This window comes from Lethenteron reissneri, chromosome 55 (genome assembly GCF_015708825.2).
Source record: "Lethenteron reissneri isolate LAM-NWPU_2019-01 chromosome 55, ASM1570882v1, whole genome shotgun sequence".
Taxonomy (NCBI): domain Eukaryota; kingdom Metazoa; phylum Chordata; class Hyperoartia; order Petromyzontiformes; family Petromyzontidae; genus Lethenteron; species Lethenteron reissneri.
This window is the reverse complement of record NC_083833.1, coordinates 1,353,054-1,375,872: the sequence shown is the minus strand read 5'-3', so window position 1 is coordinate 1,375,872 and position 22,819 is coordinate 1,353,054. Positions and strand designations below refer to the sequence as shown.

Genomic DNA, 22,819 nt, shown 5'->3' with positions numbered 1-22,819 from the left:
GCATGGCGTTTCTGCCATCGCCGGTTGCGACTCGGACGGCGTTCGCAACGGTGCCGGCGCTCGTGGAAAGAACGGTACGCGTTCCTCCGGGGACGCAAATGCTGGTACCCTTGAAACTTCGGCGGCCCCTCGTTAAGGGTGCTGGGGCACAAGGGGTACTGTTGGGACCGTCTAGGGCCGGGGTTAGTGGACCTGACTTACTACCGGCCCAGACCATAGTGAGAGGGGATGGTGAACCCTTCATCGCGGTCCTTAATGTGGGCTCGCGGACGGTGGTGATCCCACAGGGGACCGTGCTTGCTCACGCAACACCGGTGCCGTGTGAGGAACCCGCCGTAAATTGCGTCAACACTGTCCCTGCGTCGCGACCGCATTCGGACAGCGATGAAGGGTGGCTCGAGGCGCTTTGTGCGGGATCGACGGACCTGTCCGATTCAGAGCGTCAACAACTTAAAACATTACTGCGAGAATTTTCCGACGTTTTTAGTCGAAATAAATATGATTTGGGTTGCACTCACTTGCTGCGTCACCATATTGACACGGGTGACAGCGCGCCAATTCGCCAAAATCCGTTTCGGTTGAGTCCCGCCGAAAAGGACCATGTCAAATCGGCTGTTGATGACATGTTAGCCGCGGACATCATTTCTCCTTCCACCAGCCCTTGGGGAGCGCCGATCGTCCTGGTTAAAAAGCAGGACGGTTCGTTGCGGTTTTGCGTTGACTTCCGGCGTCTTAATAAAATTTCGGTTGCCGACGCATACCCGCTCCCTCGGATGGATGAATCGCTTGACGCCTTGGCGGGAGCGCGATTCTTTTCCACACTCGATTTACTTTCGGGATTCTGGCAGCTTCCTCTGGATGATGAGTCAAAGCCTAAAACTGCTTTTCGTACACCGCACGGCTTGTTTCAATTCAACCGGTTGCCGATGGGCTTACACTCAGCGCCGGCAACTTTCCAGCGCTTAATGGAATTGGTTTTGGCTGGACTGCAATGGGAGTCGTGCCTCATTTATTTGGATGACGTTATCGTCTTTGGAAAAACCTTTGATGAACATCTCCAGAGGTTGCGGGCGGTTTTCCTAAAGATGCGGGCTGCTAATTTGAAAGTCAAGCCCCAAAAATGCCATTTGTTGCGTGATTCGGTGCGTTATTTGGGGCACATCGTGGGACGCTCAGGTATTGCTACCGATCCCGCCAAAACGCAGTGTGTCAGCTCCTGGCCGACTCCCACCTCGGTGGGAGAGGTCAGGAGTTTCATTGGGTTCGCGTCGTATTATCGACGGTTTGTTGCTGATTTTGCGACAATTGCTAAACCCCTGCACGCTTTAACATCTAAAGGGGTTCGGTTCCACTGGGGTCAAGAGGAGGAGGCTGCGTTCCGCTCCCTTCGGGACGCCCTGGTGAAAGCCCCTCCCTTGATCTACCCTGATTTTTCGAAGCCCTTTTTGCTCGACACCGATGCGAGCAACACGGGTATTGGGGGTGTGCTTTCCCAGGTGGTTGATGGCGTTGAACGGGTGGTCGCATACGGTAGTCGGGTGTTGTCTCCTGCGGAGCAGAGATATTGTGTCACCCGTAGAGAACTGTTGGCAATTGTTTTTTTCATCCAACAGTATCGCCCATATCTGTACGGTCGGCATTTCACCGTCCGCACAGATCATGCGGCACTACAGTATGCCCTGCGGGTTCAACAACCATCGGGACAGTTGTCTCGATGGTTGGAGGTCCTCCAGGATTTTGATTTTGAGACCACTTACCGTAAGGGCGTTCGCCATACCAACGCGGACGCTCTGTCACGCATGCCAACCACCTCGGAATGTGCATGCCTCCTGGGGTCGGGACGTTGCAGACCTTCAGGGGACGCATCGGTTCCGATCCTGGCAGCCACCGACGACGACGAACCACTGCCTGATAATTCGATCGAACAACAGGGAAGGGATTCCCTGTTGGGGTTGCCCGTCACTGAGTGGGGGCGCCTCCAAATGGAGGATACCTCCCTCCTCGGGTGGCGTCGTCGCGTCGGGGGTGCTGGCCGGGTGAAAGGTGATTCGGGTGCATGGGAAATGGTACAGGGTCTGCTCATGCATTGGGACGCGAAATCGCAGCGACATCGGCTGGTCGTCCCTTCGGAGTTGCGAGGCAAAGTGGTGTGGGCCGCGCATGAGCGCCTGTTACATCTGGGGACTCTAAAGACCCTTGCACTGATACAACTAGATTTTTTTTGGCCTGGTATGACGAAGGATGTTGGGGATCTTTTGAATTCATGCCCGCGGTGTGCGCAACGGAAACCGCCGGCACGGGAGTCTAACCCGCCTTTACAATCAATCAAGGTGTCCAGAATAAATGAGCTTGTCGCGCTGGACATCTTGGGCCCATTTCCCGCCACCCCCAGGGGCAATAGGTATTTGCTGACAGGAGTCGAGTATTTTACGCGCTGGCCCATGGCCTGGCCCCTTGCCAACCAGTCGGCAGCAGCCATCGTGGACGCCTTTGTTCAGGGATACGTCCTGGACAAAGGTGCTCCGGAACGGCTGCTGACCGACCAGGGTAGAAATTTTTCAAGCAAATTGCTTAAACAAGTCTGTGACCTCTTAGGCACAAAGAAAATTCGGACCTCCCCGTATCACCCACAGACAGACGGAATGGTCGAGCGCCTGCATCGCACCATTTCGTCTATGATGGCACAGCAGGTCTCAGATTCTCAGACTGATTGGGACCTGCATATTCAGGGGGTCTTGGCGGCATACCGGATGGCACCCCATGCAGCTACGGGATTTTCCCCCTTTTTCCTTATGTACGGTCGCGAACCCGACCCGCCTGTTCGCGCCCAGCTGCAGATCCCCGACCCGCAAGGAAAAACTAAATTGGCTGACCACGTCAAATTTAATCTGGCTAAATTAACAGAGGCGCGGGATGCTGCGAGGTTGAACTCGGACCTCCGTCAAAAGGCGAACGAGCGCCTCAGGCTGGGTCGGGCGCATGTAATACAGTGGAAACCGGGGGACAGGGCATGGTTGCACTGTCCCCAAGTACCCCTGGCCACCTCCCCTAAGCTGGCGCGGCCGTGGCGGGGCCCTGTGGAAGTGGTCGAGGTCTTGCGACCACAGTGCGTGCGCATTCGTTGGGGGAAGCGGCGATGGTTCGTGCACCCCTCTCGGTTGAAACCTTTCGTCGCGGTACACAAACCCACTTCACACATGCGTGGCCAGACGTGTGGGGGGTCGACCGACTCACTAGCTCCGTCTCCACCGCGCTCACCTAATGCCTTGCCGGCCGTGCCACCTCCAGGTGCATCGGGACTGACGAGCCCGCACCCACCTGCTGCTGCAAGGGACGCCGCGGTTCCCGCGACGTCAGACGCGGACTCTATACAAAACGAACAACCGCCACCGGCGGGTTCGCCACCCGGGATTGCCCCGTGTGACGGGCCTGCAGCAAGGACACGCGCAAAAATGCGCAGACTCTTATAGCGCATTGGACGAACATTTTTTTCTTCTTCTCTCTTACGTACGGTTGCGTGGTGCTGCGTCGGTGGGGAGCTCCTAGCACATTTTTTTTGTGTTGTGTTGCATGTGTGTTGCGAGTTCCCTGCTTAACCTGTATATATGCGTCACTCTTACGGTATTCGTATTTATTCAGGGGGGGTGCGTCGGATTGTTCCCTTCGGGGTTGTGGGTTTTGTTGTTGTCATTGTTGTTGTTGTTGTCGTTGTTGCTGTTGGTTCCTTCATGTTAGCGTTAAAAACGTTTTTTAAGGCACACGCGGGTATCCAGGGGTTAAACAGCCTTTATTAAAGTTGTTGCAGCCGGGACGGCTGCGAGCTGTACAGGGGGGGGTGATGTAGGGCTGTTACAGAGGGGCTGTTTGTGTAGGGCTGTTTTGCATAGGGGCTAACGGATAACAAACACAGTGGGCGGGGACTCCGTGAGCACACGGGGTGGTGCCCGCAACGACGTCCGTACTGGACGGCGTGAGGGGGGTTTCGATCCTCTAGGGGGGTATAAAAAGGGTTGAGCCAGAGAGCTCGGGGCTCAGTCTTAGTGTAGTTAAGGGAAGAGAGAAGACCGGCCAGATAGGCCCTGGACTCCCCCTGGGACGCCGCCCTTGTAAGGGCAGTGCAGGCTGGAGCCAGTGGCGTGGTCCCGGAACCAGAGTCAGACCTCTGGGATTCCGGGTACCGTAGCCCGACTAACCAGTGTCGGGCCAGACAGCCTCCCCTAGCCCGTTAGCGGAGGACTCAGCTAGGAAGGCTAGCTAGGGGTGAATTCCCAGTTGTACGGGTGAGGGGGCCGATACATCCCTCCAGTATTGTAAAGACATTGTGCAAATAAATACGTGTGCCTTACCCCGTTGTCCACGCGTCTTCAAGAACACCTCACACGTATAAGGTCGACCATGGTCGCGCTCATTACACACAAAGTGCTCGCCACAAATGAACCATAATACCTTGCTGATCTCGTCAAGTAGCATAAACCATCACACGAACTTCGGTCATCCTCGAAGTGGCTTTTGGCTAACCATCAAACAAAGATGGTCACTGCATCTCGCGCTTTCAGATGTGCTTCTGCGGCCGTTTGGAACGCTCTTCCTTCCGATATTAGGAAGCCACTGGAGCTATAGACTTAAATCTAGATCAAAAATTAATTTCTTTATAACTGCGTTTTGTGTTTAGTTTGTATTCCTTCCCCTGCACATACATGTGTAGGAGTGTTAAAGTGAGGGCCCGTTATGTATGGCAGTCTATGGGAAACAAACACAGTGGGCGGGGCTACGTGTGTGCACGGGGAGATGCCCTCTGCGACGTCCGAGCCAGACACCCTGGGGGGGGCTGGTTTGGCGTTATGATCCCCCGGGGCCCCACCCCTCAAGAAGGGGTTGGGTATAAAAGGGGACGTTATAGGGGCTCGGGGGAGTTATGTTAAAAGCTAACCCAGAAGACTGAAGACGTCTTAGATAGAGCCCTGGACTCCCCTCGTTCGATGTCCTTGTCAGGGCCGAACAGGACTGAGCCAGCGGCGTGGTCCCGAGAGCCAGAGCCGGTGCTCTTCTAAGAGCTGGTCTGGGACTCCGGGTACCGGGCCCGACTTACCAGTGTCGGGCCAAGTAGCCTCCCCTAGCCCAATAGTGGAGGACTGTGAGGCAGGCTAGGACTAGCTAGGAAGTGTATCCTTAGCTAGTCGGGTGAGGGGGCCGCTACCCCCTCCAGTGCTGTATGTCACAAACGAGTTGTGCTAAATAAATATACGTGTGCCTCCACCTCGGCGTCAAGTGTCTTCACCGGTACTTCACATGCATACACGGTATTGGGCCTTTACTTTTACAGGGACTGCTGATACATTTTGCCTCCAGTTGCACCTTGAAATCAGTGAATGCTGACGTTTTGGTAATTCCTACAAGCAGATTAGGAGGACCAACGGCCTTTAGTTGTTTTGTTACCTGGCTCTGGATCTCTATTCCAAGTAATACCAGGAATGTAAAAAAAACCATCAAATTTAAGAACATGTGTGTTTGAGGTAGCTTATTTTTGAGCTCGATTGGTTGGTCAATTTATTTTTGAGTGAATTATAATATAAGGGGCTCGGGATGCTCTGCAAGAAGAATGCTACATAAATGCAAGTTATATTATTGTACCATCTGTCAGTGGAAATCCACAATACTTCATATTTAACTTAGCAAACTTTTCATTACAGTATATATGTATATTTTTGTAGATGAATAATTTTGTTCCAAAATAAACTTTGGTCACCTGGCATTGCGAGTCACTATTTAACACAGAAACAATACACATTTTCAAATATAAGAGAATGCTCTAAATTTACAAACTTAAAGAAACTTAAACCATATGTCATCATTTGAAAACCAAGGAGGCAGAAATACCTGATGCGTTGTCAGTGATCTCAACAGAGATCAAAAAATAAAAGTATTCTGTACCCTCAGGAATCATCTTCATAAGTTCACTGCGACGAAACATAAAGTATCCATCTCCAACAAGCTGTAAGAGAGTAAATTTACATCTCAATAGGATGGCTTATCACCAGTAATTATATTGGTTAACAGTTAAATGTTCATATTCTTGGTTCTTTCGTTAAAGTCACGTAGAAGGGAAATAATAAAATAATATAAATATAAAACAATAAAAATTATCACGTTTCGACTGCAACACAAGCAATCATCAGTGTGAATATTTTCTTGCTGTGGATTTCACACCTGATGATGATTGCTTGTGTTGCAGTCGAAACGTCGACCGAAGGCGGAAGAGAATAAAGTATCAGAGCAGTGAATTTGAACAAATTGAAGGTCCGTTATATACAGTGCTCTAGTGACGTGAAGTGAGGTGTTTTATGACGTGGTTTTGTGCAAGAATCACTGCCATTAATACAGTGCTACAGTGAAATGCAGTGAAGTGTTTGATGACGTACTTTTGTGCAATATTCACTGCCATTAAATTGACACAAGATACAATTATACTCTGCTCAATTTATTTGTAAATATTACAGCTTCCGTCCTAGGACTGGCAAACAAGCTAGTTGTGGAGAATATAATAAACAGCTTAAACAAGTAGACTGTCCCTCCACAAACAGTGCAAGTACTTATTACACGTAAAATTGGCCACACAGCCTTCTCGAACTGATTTTTTTCAGAAACATTGATTTAACATCTGCATATCTCTGGACCAGATTCGACAGTGTGGAGAGAGATATATAAAGGAGACGTATTATCTGCGTATTTCATTGTTATTTATATTCCCCACAACGATGCTAATTATTACATTGTGTTATGTGTTTATGTAGTTTTGCGTCGAACTATAAACATCTGGAAGTTCGCCAGCCTTGGTTTAAGCAAACCCGACTCTGCTGATGGGACACTGAATATCGAAACTGGTCCAGAGGTTTCTTGAATTAAACCAATGCTATTGAGAGAAAAAAATCACTCCCAATGTGTGTTAAAATAAGTCACTGAAACATAAATTTAACTCATCTGAATTCTGTTGCAGCTGAAGATTACTGTACAATACTTGTTTTAAAATATGAAGGGTATTTCAAACTATATTTCTGGGCATGCTTCCTCAAATACTTCTAAATAATTTATTCATGATGATCCGGGCCACTATAACTCATTCTTTTTGTAGAACTTCCTTGACGAACTTTGCGTGAAAAGCAACTACATTTGGGTGAAAAAACCAGTACAGATAAGGAAACTTGGACTTTTTATTTATAGGGAAATGAAGTGAACACAACCCCTCATAATTAAATTGATTGACTTGGGTTAGGGCCTGGGAGAGATTGAGCACTGGAGGGGAGTCGCTGATACCTCAGCCATCACTGTTGGGACACTCTAGGACGTATCCATAGTCAATCTTTGCGACAAGCAGTCCAGGTAGATTTTTTGAGCATGCTAAGAATATCTGTGGCATGATCAGCAGTTGCCAACTATGCCAGGGATTATGGGAAATTTTACCTCTCTCTTGTGTGTTCCAGCACTTGCAATGTGCCTGGATGCCTCTTGTGCTATACCTTGTATAATGCTATATCTAAATTATGCATATTTACTTATGCATGTTTTATTTAGGAGAGCTGGGATGTGGTTATTATATTGTAACAGTTATTGAGTATCATTTGAACTTTAGTTTGAGTGTGAACTCACCTATATCAGAGTTATTGTGGCAATGACATTGCGAGATTGTGTCGCCGGAGGTGTGATTGAACTGACCTGCCAAGGGTTGGAAGATTCGACCAGTGGGTGTAATATAGCCAAATGGAACTGGCCATACCTCCTTTTGCACACGAAGGATTCTGATAGGAATTAAATCTGGGGTATATGAAACAAACTCGGCAGACAGCTCTAGCTTGTCAATGGTATTTCCCATATGGGCTGAGGCCTGTATGTGTAGTTTGAAGAAAGATGTTTAAGAAAGTGTTAAGTAAGGCTTATGTAATGGTATAGTGCTGGCTGCTGGCGGAAAAGGGTAACTGTGGTGTACGGCAGTACCCACGTCAGCAGGCCACGACAGAGAGGGGGACATCTCGGGGAAAGGTCACAGAAGGGGCCCATGGGCGTTACCCGCTAGTAGGTTCCAGAAGGGGGGCGTGGCCAGGGCGGAGCAAGGCCACGCTGGGAGTATAAGAGGGGGCCCCAAGCGGGAGCTCGGGGCTGTTGCTGGAAGTGGAATCCCCGTCGTGGCTGTTCAAGATCATTGTTGTCACCATGTCGTCATCATCACCATCTCGTCGCCGTCTCCGTCTTCACCATCCCGGGGTTCTGTTAGTCAGACAGCCTATCAACTGTTCTAAGTAGTGCCGTCGACAATAGACGGTCTTAATAATAATAGTGTGCACCCACGTAGGGTGTGTATATATCCCGATGGTGCTTGTTTAATAAAGAAGTGCCTCCAAGTATTACTGTCTCCAATCTGCGTCACTACACTTAAGTGAGCCAGGATGTATTAATGCTAAGAAAGATTGAGTAGCAGCATAATTGGTTGTTGGAAATAAATAGTTATGTTCTGAAGCTGTGGAAATGAATTGTATATATTTTAAAACCTGTCATTTTATAAATTGATCATCAGTGGTAGAAAGGAACATTAGAAAATTTGTGGTACGTGGTGCAAATTGGGATGCAGTTCATTTTCCTTAGAAATGCAAATTGTGTCAAGTCCACTTTAAAGCAAAGTTTTGTGGCTCAAAGCATGTATTTAATGCATGTTATTTATTGTATGTTGAAAAATATCTTCGAATCTTAACCATGATATGCAAATTGGATATGGATCTAGTTAAACCAGAAGTAATTTGATTTTTGCCTTATAAGATCACAATCACCCCATATCCACACTTTTAAAAAATTCACTGAAGACAGCAACTCAACATAAAATAATGAGGAGAGATGTAGAGAATAATCTGAATACAGTATGCTGAAAAGGTCTACATGAATGTATCAGTTATAAATCACTTACATTAATGTGTTGCGTTAAGATGTCTGTGGGGTTATATTCTGGATGTATGGTGACTGTTGCTGTGCCTTCAACAGCCTTGCCCTGGTACCTGCATGCCATCACACACTTTATGTTACTGAGAAACATTAACATACTTCAAGCTGTGGAAAGCCTATCCAAACTCACGCAATTACTTTGCAAGGTATAACATTGTGGATACAAATAGTACATGTTATCTGAACCAGATCTGCCTTCCCTCCCACCGGCCACCCAGCATGGTGAAGTATGGAAAACATCTTCAATGACCGACACAGCAAGGAGAGCCTTTCATCCAGCGATGGATTTGCTGTGTATCATAATATATATATTTTTTTTTAATCTTGCAATATCCATCAAATGGAATAAGATACCTTCAAACATCTTGATAAACAGGGCTGCATTTTCAATTCAAAAATAAAAAAAACTCAGAAAGTTGTGTCTTTATAACTCACATACCATGCCGATATAAATCCAGAGACATCTTCATTTCCATCAAGATAGAAGTAGGATGCAACGTCAATGAACATATGATCTGGGGATTCAAATGACAGTACATCCGTGAGCATGAACCCTTTAGCCTTACTTTTATAAAGATTCCTGATGTCACTTGATTAAAAACAACACCGCAAATGAAATGTATTACAAAAAAAATGTTCACACTCATTCTTGACTTAAAGCTTTCGTGACTGCAGGAATTCAAATTCTCTTTTTTCTTCCTGATGACGAACGCTTGTGTTGCGATCGAAACATCGTAGTTTTTTGTTATTTTCTTTGAACCTATCTACGCGACTTTACCAAAAGACCCAAATAATATTAATTCACACGAATTATTTGTAATTATGTAAGAAAGGGGTATGACACATGCATTTGCCTAAAGAGTGTTTATCAGATATGTTAGAGCTATTATGCAGCATGGAGCATACTCCAATACTTCCAAGGTTTAGGCTTGTCAATCATCGGGGTTTGGCCATACTTGGCCACGTTGGTCAGTGGGTTGGAGATAGCAGCGTATTTTATCTCACCTCTTGCCAAGTACCTGACTGGTATGGTGCCCCCATCAAGTGAAGCTCATGTCTTCAAAGCTTTCAAGATTATTTACCATGTCAAGGTGGTGGCTCGTTCAGTATGTTAGTCATTTGTATATCTATACATCAATGTGATGGAGGCTATGAGCCATCTTTATGAAATGGCTTTAAGGTCCATTTAAAGTCCATTTTCAGTCCAGTAACATCCAGCTTATGGGCATTAAGTTTCGTCCCAAGGCTCAATATTAAGATCTATAAAATACTTTGTGAATATTTTTTAATTTTTACTTTTGGAAATTAAACACATGAATAATTTGTCAGATCAGTAATGGAAACTTCATATTTATACTGTGTATATTCATAAGAATGATGAGATGAGCAATAAATAATTTTGTCGGTGTAATATAAATCGGTGTTAATGACGCTGTATAAATATTTTCATCCTGTGGTGACAAAAGCATCAGAACTGAGTGCAAAACTGCTCACATTGCTCATGGATTACCTGCTGCCGTGAAAAGGGGGCTTTTCTGAATCACAAATTATGCAGTTAAGACACCCTCCTTAGACATAATTTGGAATGACATTTTACTACCGTACAGAATTACGGTATACCATGTATTAAGCATGCTACTGCTTTAAGATAACTATAACAGCATAGTAAATACTCACCATAGTTTTCAACATAGAAATAGTCACCATGAATGTCCTTAAAAAGACAAAAAAAAACGTGAGAATAGGTTTTTCCCTTTTTTATAGCAACAAAACAGCTGTGTTAAGATGTTAAAACACCAAACTGAAACCTTTTACAAGGAATCATGTCTGCATTAACCACAATACTTGTGGTCAGAATGCAAACATTCAGTTAATCAAGAAGTTTGTATTATTTCTGTTAGTCAGAAATAAATGTATTATTCTAGTACTTGTAAAACACGTTAAGGTGGCACACACAATTTAGTTTCATGAAAATATACTTATTTTATCAATCCGAGATCGCTGAATTGAATTTGCAAGCTTCTAGCTATGAATCAAGCACTCTTCCAAAACACTAACATTTATATTGATTTACACTATACAAGCAGTCTCCGATTTTTGACGATCTACATTTAAGGTGTTTAGAAAACGACACCGTGAATCGATTTACAATGCAGAAACTTGATTTACGACGCATCATCCGACATGACTCTGAACACATTTTAACAATCAGTCTGGGTTCCGACGTGACTTGGTGTGGAGCTTTTGTTATTCTCAAGTGTTCTTTATGGATTTTTACCTAAAAACACTGTTAAATATGGCTTATAAACAGCAAATGCTATTTCTACTGTTTCTGTCTATGAGAAAATAGGGTCCAATTACAATTGGGTTTCCAGGAACACGGGGACCGCCCGTATACTGATGAAATAAAATGTCAAAAAGAGCCGGATGAAGTTAACTTAGAAGGCTGAATTGGATAACTAAAAGCCATATGCCTAAAGATGAAATTTTGATTCAGTGTATATTGCTAGTTATGACATGTGTCAGAAACACATGAACTGGAAAACTGGAAAAGCTCAAAATTATGCCAAGCCTGGGGAGATGGATGCTTCTAATGACATGTTTGGGAAAGTAAGTGGGCTTGGAAAGGACGGGCCAATGGATGAGAATGGTGACAGAATGGCAGCCAAAGGACGGAATACACCTGAGAATACTACCGAGGAGATGGAGTAATAAGATCACTTAATGTGCAGGAATGAGATGGAGTGTGGCTTTGTTGGGGTTATGGGGAATGACAAAACCATGGCAAGGCCTTCATTTAGCAGTGGCTAAACCATGATGGATGATGATAGTATATACCAGAGATGGTCAAGCATCCTGACCAACATACCAAAATCGGCATATGGCTGTGAACCAAAAGACACACATCACTGACATGGTCGCGTAGGCCTCGGCAAGGTAAGGTAAAAGTTAAAAGGTAAAAACAACGAGCCTACCTTTTACCCTTACCCCATACAAATTACCCGATTACAGGGTAATTACTAGGGAACTACACATGAACAAGGTTTATAACGGTAAATGCTAGGTAGAGCGCTTCATTCATATAGAATACTCTCGATGATTCCAATTTTACACGCTTTCTTTGAACTCACTCTGTCGTTGTCGTCGTTGTTGTATCCTCAAATCTTGTAACTCAATTTTAACCCACTCCCCAATGTCGTATCGACTGAAAACTTGGTATGCTTACGTCATACTGATGACAATACTATATTCTATCATAACACATTTAAACATTCTTTTTTATATGTTATGTTTCGGCTTGGGTCTAATTGTCCACGCTCAAATGACGTTGGCTGTAAATCACCATGGTACCTTACGTTGTGGCAAGCTTCGGGGCCACTTCCTGGAGTCGTGGAGTTCTGCCATTAATAGTACATTTAATAAAAGCATGTTTTTTTTAAAGTTTGTTTAAATATTACTTGTTAAATGGAGGCCACGGACTGCGCCACGGAGCTTTTAGTGGTAAACTAGGTATCGTATTTACCGGGTAAAACTTCGCGCTTCCTTTATCCTACCGGGTAATTCTTCCGAGCTACCTTTACCCTGTTACCCTTTTACCCGGTAAAACGGGTAAATTACCTTACCTTGCCGAGGCCTATGGTTACGTGAGGTGGTCATGCAGCCTGTTCCCTTGGGCTGGTTGGCCATGAATAAAAAAATACGCGGGAGGTTTCTGGGAGTACTCAACTCTGTCTCTGCTGCCAGAAACTTTGAGCTATATAGCCTTTTTTTCATAAGTGACATAGCCACATTATCATGTGTAAATGTATAGTAGCCAAATACTCTAATCATATGTTTCGAAATGTGGAGGGAAAAACCGGAGGACTCAAAAAAATCCACACAACCACAGGCACAGAGAGCAACACAGACTCCAAATATACAAGTGTCAGGGTCGGGATCGAACCCACGACCTCCTGTATACCAGGCAAGGGAGCTAACATCTCGCCACCGCGGAACAAGTGCCTCAAGTTATTCCCACTTTCGCATCTTTAACAAGCTGCACTTAATCTGCCTGGAACCCACATGCAGGTTGAAAGCAATTGTTTAGCCACCCCTGGTATATGATTTATCTTAAAATTTGGTATTTGGACTATGGCATAAGTATACAATAGTTTGCCCTTACACATGATGTCCATGGGTGTTTAACAGTTATTATCATGTATAAGCAGAGAAAAAATCTCCACATTATGGTCAATAGCACTGCCATACAGGAAAAATACATTTAACATATATAACGTTATGACTATTATATGTTCATTTTAAGGCAGTGTTCTTGATTAATGTCTTGAGTTGTTTGTGTTTGAGCACCAATTTCAATTAATTATCAGCGTTAACTCTAATGTGATCAATGCTGACCATGCTGTGTTATGAAATGCTCACCGTTTTACTGCATTTGACAAGCCCACAGTTTATTACTCATCACAGCAACATTTTTAATTGAAGCAGAAGTTTATGTACTTACCGATCCTGTCTCCACACGTATATACCAGCTTCCCAGTGTTGCCTGGGCAGAGAGTGGGTAACTCAGTGACACTACTCCGTTCTCTTCTCGTACATTCTGCCAGGTCTCCATCAGGACTCCATTTGGATTCTACAGACCAGCAAAAACATTAGAAATAACCAAGTGAAACCATACACAGTATTGGACCATTCTGTTATTTTAAGTTAATGCGAATGTTTTGATATTCAGATATTAATCATGACCCTTCAGTATATAATCAACATCAGGATCTTTATAAATGTATATTTGTACATGTACAGCCCTTAAAAGTAAATAAATACATTTGGTATTCATGCTATTTCTATTGTGAAAAATATATCACGAAAGTGCTACGGGTATGTCAGCGTGACTGTCTCCATCTTCAGTCGACTACTGCAGAACTGGTTCACAGTAAGAGACAAATAACGAACAATGACTGGAAGCGAGATCCACGTAGATGGGCCAGACACAGCAAGACTGTGGGAGCTACATCTTGTGTGTGCACTGTGTGGCACTTCAGCGTGTGAACATTGTGCTAATTATACTGCTTGATTTTCAAGTTGTTTATGTTTTACAGCCCTTTATAAGTCAATTGCGAGATGACGGCCTTTCACGTTGTGAAAGTTATGGGGGTTATTTCTCTATACTTCATGTTGGTCAGTGTGGGTTGAAGTCTGCGGAGCATAGACATGGGACCATAGTACAGTACAACATTTTGTTTAACTGTCCTCTGTGGTCCACCACGTAGCCCTGCATCCTATAACACATTGTATGCTTAGCTTTCAACATCTTACAAGATCAGGTACATTTGATATATGGAATACAGTATCTCTTTATTCATAGTAAATTCAAGTGAGATGATGCATGCTCTATAGATGCCTGTGAAGTTAGTCACGAGGCTCTGAATGAACATACCATGAGAGAGATGTTGAAGGGTCCCAGGTAAGGCAACTTGTTTCTGTAGACACCGAAGACACTGAATCGCACTGTCTTACCAGGCCAATGGTAGTAGTAATTGTCAACCATCATAAAGAGGTCCACGTCTCTATTATGGAAATATCCCACATTAGTGGAAAAGATCTCTTGATCTCCTGATTTTCCCATCAGGCTCATCCATGTCCAATAGTTGTACTGCACCGTACCGAGGTCCTCCTACATAGACAGACAATCACTATGAAGTCAGGAAGGCAGATCGTGGTGAGTAGCAAAGAAATGCATTCCAAACGTACATTGGATTAAATGTGTTTCTTTGGTTGCATACAAGCACAATCGGAAAGGTGATGCATATGTGGGAATCAGCACATTTTCAAATGTTTGAGGATTAAAGTTAATTCATTATTTGAAAACAATATGATATATTTATTAGAGGCTTGGTCAATGCAGTTCACTGCTGGGTGAAGGCCTCCACATGCTATGTCATTCACGGAGGTTGTTTGACCAAACTGTATCACAATGTTCAGTGTGCACTAGTGAAGGTGGGAACCCAAGACCAATTCAGATACAGTATCACTCGCTGTTGATGTTAGCTATGGCTAGAAATCAAACTAAGGTCACGGGGTTCAGAGCAGTGTGCTAACCACTAAAATATATATAACTTCAAACAGTGAGACTGAGCATTGAAAGTGATATTAAAGATGAAAACAAATTCTGTTAACACATTACAGATGGACAAAAACCATGGAGTAGGTTTCATTCTTCCAAGTAAAACAAATATGAACGGAAATGTAACTAAGATTGGGTATCACACATTAATGTACACCAAGTTCAATTTTTTTTAATGAAAATAGCAAAGTAGGAAAATGCAATGACATAAGAAATCACACAATATTAAAAGATTAAATAAGAGTAATTGTTTACATTAATTATGGACTGGATAAATGTTATGCCAATCATCATCAGCTATAGTTGCCCTAGTATCTCCTTTTGTAAGAATTAATTGCCGAATATCTGAACTGATCGCAGTTGCCCCTCATGGGAAACTCGGTCGGCAACTTCCATTTATATCAGAGGTCACGTTACTGCCTCAAATCAAGCTCTCTTCAATAGAGAAATTGTGGAGTCAAGTCCGTGCCTGAGTAGGACCTGGGCGTGTTGGTGTCGTGTGAAAATATGGTTTGACGGTGTGGTGTGACCGCGTGTTGAGATAGTGTGGTTATGACATTGTGTGATGTGACCGGTGATGGTGTGGTTATGACATTGTGTGGTATGACCGTGTGATGTGATGGTGTGCTGAGTTGCCAGTCACTTGCGGTTACTACGTTACTGGTGATGATTTCTGGCAATGACTACCCTATTTTGCAGAAGTGGGTGAGAGGCAACTCTTTGAGGGACATTAAATTAATTGTATGACCAATTATTTCTTAATTGGACGATGCATTATTTTAGCATGTAAAAATACACTTAGATAAAATGTGATTATTCCGCTCACAATACATATACAAAACTACCATGTAACATGTAATAATGTGTAATGTATGCAATTGATATGCCAATGATAGAAGTGGTGGTTCAGTGATTAACATACTGCACTATAAGTAACATATATCAATACATATTTATCAATCTATCCAGGAGAGCCACGCTTGGACTCTTTTTCAGGAGGGTCATGCACTGGGTTTTTATTTAAAGATGTTTTCAGCCAATGTATGAGTGTGTTTTAAACGTGGGAGGAGACTGAAGCACCCTGAGATAACGCACGTGCGCGAGGGGGCAATACTCTTTCTCCATACAGATGTAAACAGATTGTGATTATTCCACTTGCTGTACTGCCTTCTCCTGGCGAGCCAGGTTATGGCACCTCGATGCTCGCGGGAAGGCAGCTTCACAACATTTGTGTTATCCACTAACCCTTGCCTCCAGTACTGGATTTTACAGGCATGCACCACCACCGCCCACCATATAAACCTGGTGATCAGAGTGTGATTCCCATCTATGACTGATATTAGTGCCGAGTGATATCTGAATTTATCCTGAGCCTTCTGCTTCACCAACCCATTGAACAATGTGGTGATGCATGGTTACATAACTCCACGATTGATATGGTGTTTCGAGGCCCTCATTCAGCAGTGGAGTGACAATCAGTTGTAAATATGTGAATGTACACTGTATGCTATTGTGGCAAAGACTACAAATGAGACAAAATATGAATTATATTAACTGCATCTCATCTCTGCAACATGACAATCCATCAACTCCCTTTGAGAAAGGTAGGGAAATAACTTCCCCTGTGATCCAGCATATGTGTAGGGGTGTTACGGAGGGGCTGTATGCATAGGATCACACGGGAAACAAACACAGTGGGCGGGGCTCCGTGAGTGCACAGGGGAGGTGCTCGCAACGACGTCCGCACCGGGCAGCCTGGGGGGTTGGCCCGGAGTTGTGATCCCCCGGGGGGCCCCACCCCTCAGCGGGGGGTTGTGGTATAAAAGGGGATGAGCCGGAGAGCTCGGGGTACAATGTTAAAGCTAAACCAGTGAAGACCGAAGACCGTCTAGCTAGAGCCCTGGACTCCCCTGGGACGCCGCCCTTGTCAGGGCCGCGCAGGACCGAGCCAGCGGTGTGGTCCCGAGAACCAGAGCTGGTGCTCTGGGACTCCGGGTACCGTAGCCCGACTTACCAGTGTCGGGCCAGACAGCCTCCCCTAGCCCGTTAGTGGAGGACTAGGAGGTAGGTCAGAGATAGCTAGCAGTGTATTCCCAGCTAGCTGGGTGAGGGGGCCGATACCCCCTCCAGTATTGTATGTCCGCGGTTGTGACAACTGTTGCGGAATAAATACGTGTGCCTCAACCCCGGGTGTCCAAGAGTCCTCAACGGTACTACATATGCATGAATGAGGCACTCCACACTCCACGAGTGAACAATAACAGTACTGCATTGCTGATGTTGACTTCGGGGTTGTGAAAATAGCATCAATAAAACAAACTTACACGTGTAAACGTCATCATTGTAGTTGTACCTGTAAAATATAAAGGTCTCATGATGTCACATATTGAATATATGTATGACTAACATTTTTTAGGTAAATATTAACGAAAGTAATATTTCAGTGGACTGGGAGAAATTGTATTAAAACATTTGTGAAAAAAATTCATTTACTACATTAATATACAATATTCCATTCTATAATATGTGCCTATAATTTCCAGATATATATTTAAATAATGCCTAGACTTGGCAGCCTCGCAAACTATACTGTCATTATTTGCAAATAATTATGAAAATTTGAATACAAATCCCTGAAAAACTCCAAATATGCCTCTTTTAAAATATCCACAATTCCAGAAGTTTTGCAAATTAATGTACAGAAACGTGTTTGTCCATTAAGGCTAGGGCAGGGCCACAGAATTATGAGATAATGCGTCGTATGGTGTGGTCACTCAAGTTATTGTAAAGGGGGCATAGATTCCTCCTACTACCATTCCTACTTGGCCAACGGATGCTTCCTGGCTTTATATAGATTATAGAGTATGTAAAAAAATTGCAACTGCAGAAATTCCATGGCTCAGAGGAAGAGTGTCTAGAATACAGACAATAAGAAATTAAGCAATAAGACATTGACTGGGACAAGAGGTAACAGAAAATATCTGAGATTACTCTGATGGTTTGGACACGTTTCTAGAATGGATCCAGAGAGAATCCCATGAATGGTATTACAAACCAGAGTACACGATACAAGAAAGAGGAAGAGTAAAGATGTGCTGGATTGAGTCGGTGAAGAATGACCTTGAACAAAAAGGGTGCCAAGTTTTGGAAGCCCTGAGGCCGGTGCAAGACAGAAACATGGGAAGAGTCCTCATTTGGCCCCATCTCTGCTACATGAAGATTAAGGGGAAAAAAGCAGAAGATGTCTATTTATGGCCTCTTAGTTTGAACATTTTCTTAAGTTAATGTTTCAACTGTTTTAAATCCCATATTTAGTGTTATTGGTGCTGAATTTGATCATTTTAAAAAGGTTATTTTTAAAGAGCTGCAGACCTCCAATGATATCTAAAAATGCTGTCACGATAAAAATGTTAAACCTCCATATGTCAAAGTGTCCTTTTTTGACATACAGTATGGACGTCCTCTATTTTTAGTAAAATCATTATTGTCCCGGTTTAATTTAAAATCCATGATAAAGCCTATGTGTTAAACTTAATTTAAATGTCCATCTTATAACGTTTATAATATCATATGGAGGTTTTTTTTCTTTGCACGTTCACAAAATTACCCCCGCTTACCAGCGCTCACGTCGTTGAGCTCCTTGGAGATTCCATGGGGCTCACTTTTGAATGTGACATTGACGAGCGTCTCATTGCCAGGCCCAGGTAGGAGTGAGAAGCCCATGTTGAGGTCCGATTCCATCCATTGGGAAGGGTAAGTGAGAAGGTAGGTGGTGCTGGTGTGTGAGAACATCAAAAATTGTTACTCTGTGGTACAGCACAATTCATAAAAAAAAAACTTTGTTGTATGTTACTGTTTGCTTTTGATGGAAATTCATGACGAAGTTGCTATGAAAATTGTAACATAATTTGCAATTGCTTATCCAATACAATAAGCGACCACAGATGAGTGTGATGGAACGTAGTCAAAGACAGGGAAAAACTGATTACAGGTGAAACCAAGATCATTTACATTAAAATATATGGCAGAATGTGGCTTTATGTTGACTCTAAGTAATGCACTCAAGTGCCTAGAGAATCAGTGACAAAATGGATATCACCACTTAAATCATGAATGAGCTAATATAGTGATGGATAGTCCAATGAAAGTGAAGGGAGGGTTAGAAAGTACACGGAGCAAGTTTTATGAAACCATAAAATACATGTTGAAGAGAATGAGAAATAAAAAAATTATGAAAATGCAAAACTGCTGATTGGATACAAAGAACTCTGTAAAACGTTTAGGAAACAAGGGAAAACACGTGATTTAAAATGCCATTGCGAGTAATGGGAGGCATGAAGTGCACCACAAATTACGTTGACATTTCAAAAATGATTGACCTTTCTGAGTGGAAGATTGAATCACAGCTGACGACAGACACACCATCTTAAAATAAGTGGAGGAATGTTGTGCTGATCTCTGGCACAAAACAATGCATCATTATAGCCCATCAGATGAAGAACTTTGATTTAAAGCTTTCGTGACTGCATGGATTCATATGCTTGGTTCTTTCGGTAAAGTCACGTAGAAGGGAAATAATACAATAATAGTTTTATATTTATATTTCCCTTCTAGTAAATATTGTTTTATATTTATATTATTTTATTTCCCTTCTACATGACTTTACCTCAAGAACCAGGAATACAAAATAGACAGTTTTTTATTTATGATACCAGGTAAAGCCCACTGAGGTAACTTATTTTTCAGAAGCGACCTGGCCACCAAATGACAGCTCAACAAAGTGGTTTATAGTGTGGACATTTATAGCAGCCCGAATAATGTGAATGCTGGGGGGGGGGGGGGCGAGGTAGATGCAAGGTTAGTTGGTGTTAGTAGTTGGTGTTAGTATTAGTTGGTAGATTGTTGAGAACGGGTCGTATAGATATGTTTAGCTTGGCGGGAACTAGGTGGAGCTATTTGAGGTTAGTTGAGTGACTGGATTAGTTGGATAGGGTCGAGTTAGTCTGGGTTCACTCTATTTGATGATTCGTGTGTGTGTGTGTGTGATTACAGTACTTCAATAGAGTGTTTGTGTCTGACCCCGTATCGTCCCTGCGTGTTAAGAGGCGAGATCTCGGCCCGGCCCGATCGCGAAACGTCGCGACCTCGCCACAGCAGGCGCGGGTGAGCGAATGCCCGCGAAATCGGAATCGAAATTCGGAACAGTTTCGAATCGATCCGGAATCTACAGCTTAACGAGCGGATATCAACATAGATTCGATCCGCTCAGTTTTAAAAGACACGGAATTGAACCGAATCGATCCAAAGCCACAGCAGCCTGGAGGGCCCAGAGGTTATGGCAGTTGTTTCTCGATAATGTTCAGAAGGGGGCCCAACTTTCGTCGACACGACATCAACTCACATAATCTGTCAACCCACACGGTTTACCCCGTATTATTGTGCAGGGACATTGAGTTTGCAGGTCCATACGGCGTTACAGCCGTTTCAATACGGGCAAAACTTTTTTGTGTCTATTTGTGTTTCTCCCTCTTGATCGGACTTTGTAGGATGAACGTTGACATTTATAAGGGCACCACGGGGTGACCAATAAAGTCTGAATTGGTAACAAGTTGGGGCACTGATCAGGGGTTGACAGCTGCCATCAGTGTGAGCGGGCCGCCACACGTTTGACACAATTGGGGTTTGACAGCACGATGATGATGACAATGATGATGGGGGTTGTGTTTGTGGTGAAAATACAACATCTTCCACCATCGAAAATATTTACAACACCAGCCATAGTCTATGGCCACTCAAATTCTGCGGGGGCAAAAATAAACACATTCCTGCGGAGGGAGCTGGTAGGAACGTTGGGTTTCTCAGGCAATGGCCAGGGTCAACGGTGTAATATTTAATAATTCAATATTTACAACACATTTGTCAATTCACTTCGAAATGAAGGCCTCAAATCGCATGCTATTCAAGGGGGTTGACTATACTTCACCACCCTGGTCTATCAGGTTGATTAAAGTGGGCCCAAGACCAGTTCAGATATGACTCATCACATGTTAACTGACTACGAATTTAACTCAGGTGAGCGTGTTAATTGTGCAGTAAGATAACCACTGCACCACTGCTTCCCCACCAATCATGTACTGTGTTGCGCAGTTAATAAATCTAAAAACTTTGCTTATTTAAAAAAAATTAAGTTACGAGTGTTTTATTTAAGCTCATATTTTGGTATTTCATGTTTTTAATTGGATTCGTTGTTAGGGTTACACTGAACACAAACTTTTAAAAAGTGTTTCCTTTTTTATAACGTGTCAATGAATCTGCTCATTGTACATGCATTCACAAGACTTCTTACCTTTGAGCAACCGTGGCCGTTATGAGGAGGATGAACAGTCGCATCTTGAGTGAGATGCTGAAAATAGTAACAACAAACGTAACTAGACCACCATTTGCTCGATGTAAATCATGTGCAAGGTAATACATATCTCAAAAACAAATAATTCAAAACTTCTTAGTTCATTGCAGCAGGGTCCAGATTGGGATTATGTAGTTTTATTTTTACGTACAGCGCTTTGAGATACTTCAATATGAAAGGCGCTTTATAAAATACAGGTTATAATTCTAGGCTGCAGATTCCACCGCTGAATACATCTCTTGTGTTTAATGATAGACAGCTTCAGCGGCAAATGAACGTGGACACTAAAAAGGAAAATGAAACAAAAGCTAAAAAGGGGGCGAAACAGTTTGGAGAGGTGCATGTCTAAAATGACACTTGACATGTGAATAGAAACACATGGATTAGCGAACATCACATTGAGACATCATATTGTCCGTGAAGAAACGTGGGTTTGGAAAGAACAGGTCACTTAGAGGGGACGATGCCCATTGGTTGATACTAACGATGAATTGGAAGTCAAAGGAGGGAATGCATCGGGCAGAGCGTCCACCGTAGAGATGTGGAGTCGCTGGATAGATGAATATATCTCAAGGTTGTGAGAGACTCCGATGGCTTGAGGAGGCCTTCATCAAGCAGTATTTACATTATGGCTACTGATGAGCTTAAAGCGGCAATACCTTCATATACGACTGCTATGTCCGGAACTGTTGCCCATTTGTAACAATAGATGCATGGTATGGCTTTTTTGTGTATATTGCTCCTGGTGTACTACTTTTGTTCTCAGTTGCAAGCAGAATGGCAACGTAGTTATAGAATACTGTACTTTCAGTGATAATAGCACTGTTAATGAGAAGGGTGGACAAATATTTCCATTGCGTCGTAACAAAAGCATCAGAATTTAGCATTGTCCTCGTAGCACGTACGATAAGCTGCATTTCAATGGTAAATTTTAAAATCTTTCGAACGTTAGAATTAGAACACAGCTGGCCATTCCAAATGGTAACTTTGGGCACCGACACCTCAGATTCCACTCACCTGAGCACCGCCGCTTTGCTTCGTGGACCCACTTCACTGCTGACGAGGAAGATTCAATATCTCACTGCCTGTAGTGTTGCTAGGTGTCTGTGTGGCAATATATAGTGGATGTGAAAACAAGTAGCACACGGGTTAACCATCCCCCAGAGTGTTTGTTAAAATTTATAAGTGCTCATATATTTTACAACTAGGCCTCGTAAAGTACTTTTCACAGAACATATGACCAAATACATTCAATGTAACATGTTGTCACGTCTCAAAGCTAAGCAGAATGAGCTTGGATAATGCTT

At 43.5% G+C, this 22,819-nt stretch overlaps 1 protein-coding gene across 1 annotated transcript in view; it reads right to left on the bottom strand.

The window, feature by feature from the left end:
- LOC133356753 (CD109 antigen-like) overlaps positions 1-22,610 on the bottom strand; it is a 55,418-nt gene extending 32,808 nt beyond the window's left edge. Inside the window, 10 exon segments of the mRNA XM_061574411.1 lie at positions 5,878-5,992; positions 8,951-9,038; positions 9,425-9,500; positions 10,663-10,699; positions 13,487-13,615; positions 14,420-14,656; positions 17,431-17,459; positions 18,724-18,881; positions 21,453-21,509; positions 22,530-22,610. Coding sequence (XP_061430395.1) covers positions 5,878-5,992; positions 8,951-9,038; positions 9,425-9,500; positions 10,663-10,699; positions 13,487-13,615; positions 14,420-14,656; positions 17,431-17,459; positions 18,724-18,881; positions 21,453-21,496 — 913 coding nt within the window. The 5' untranslated portion in view covers positions 21,497-21,509; positions 22,530-22,610.
- Between the last annotated feature and the right edge of the window lie 209 nt (positions 22,611-22,819).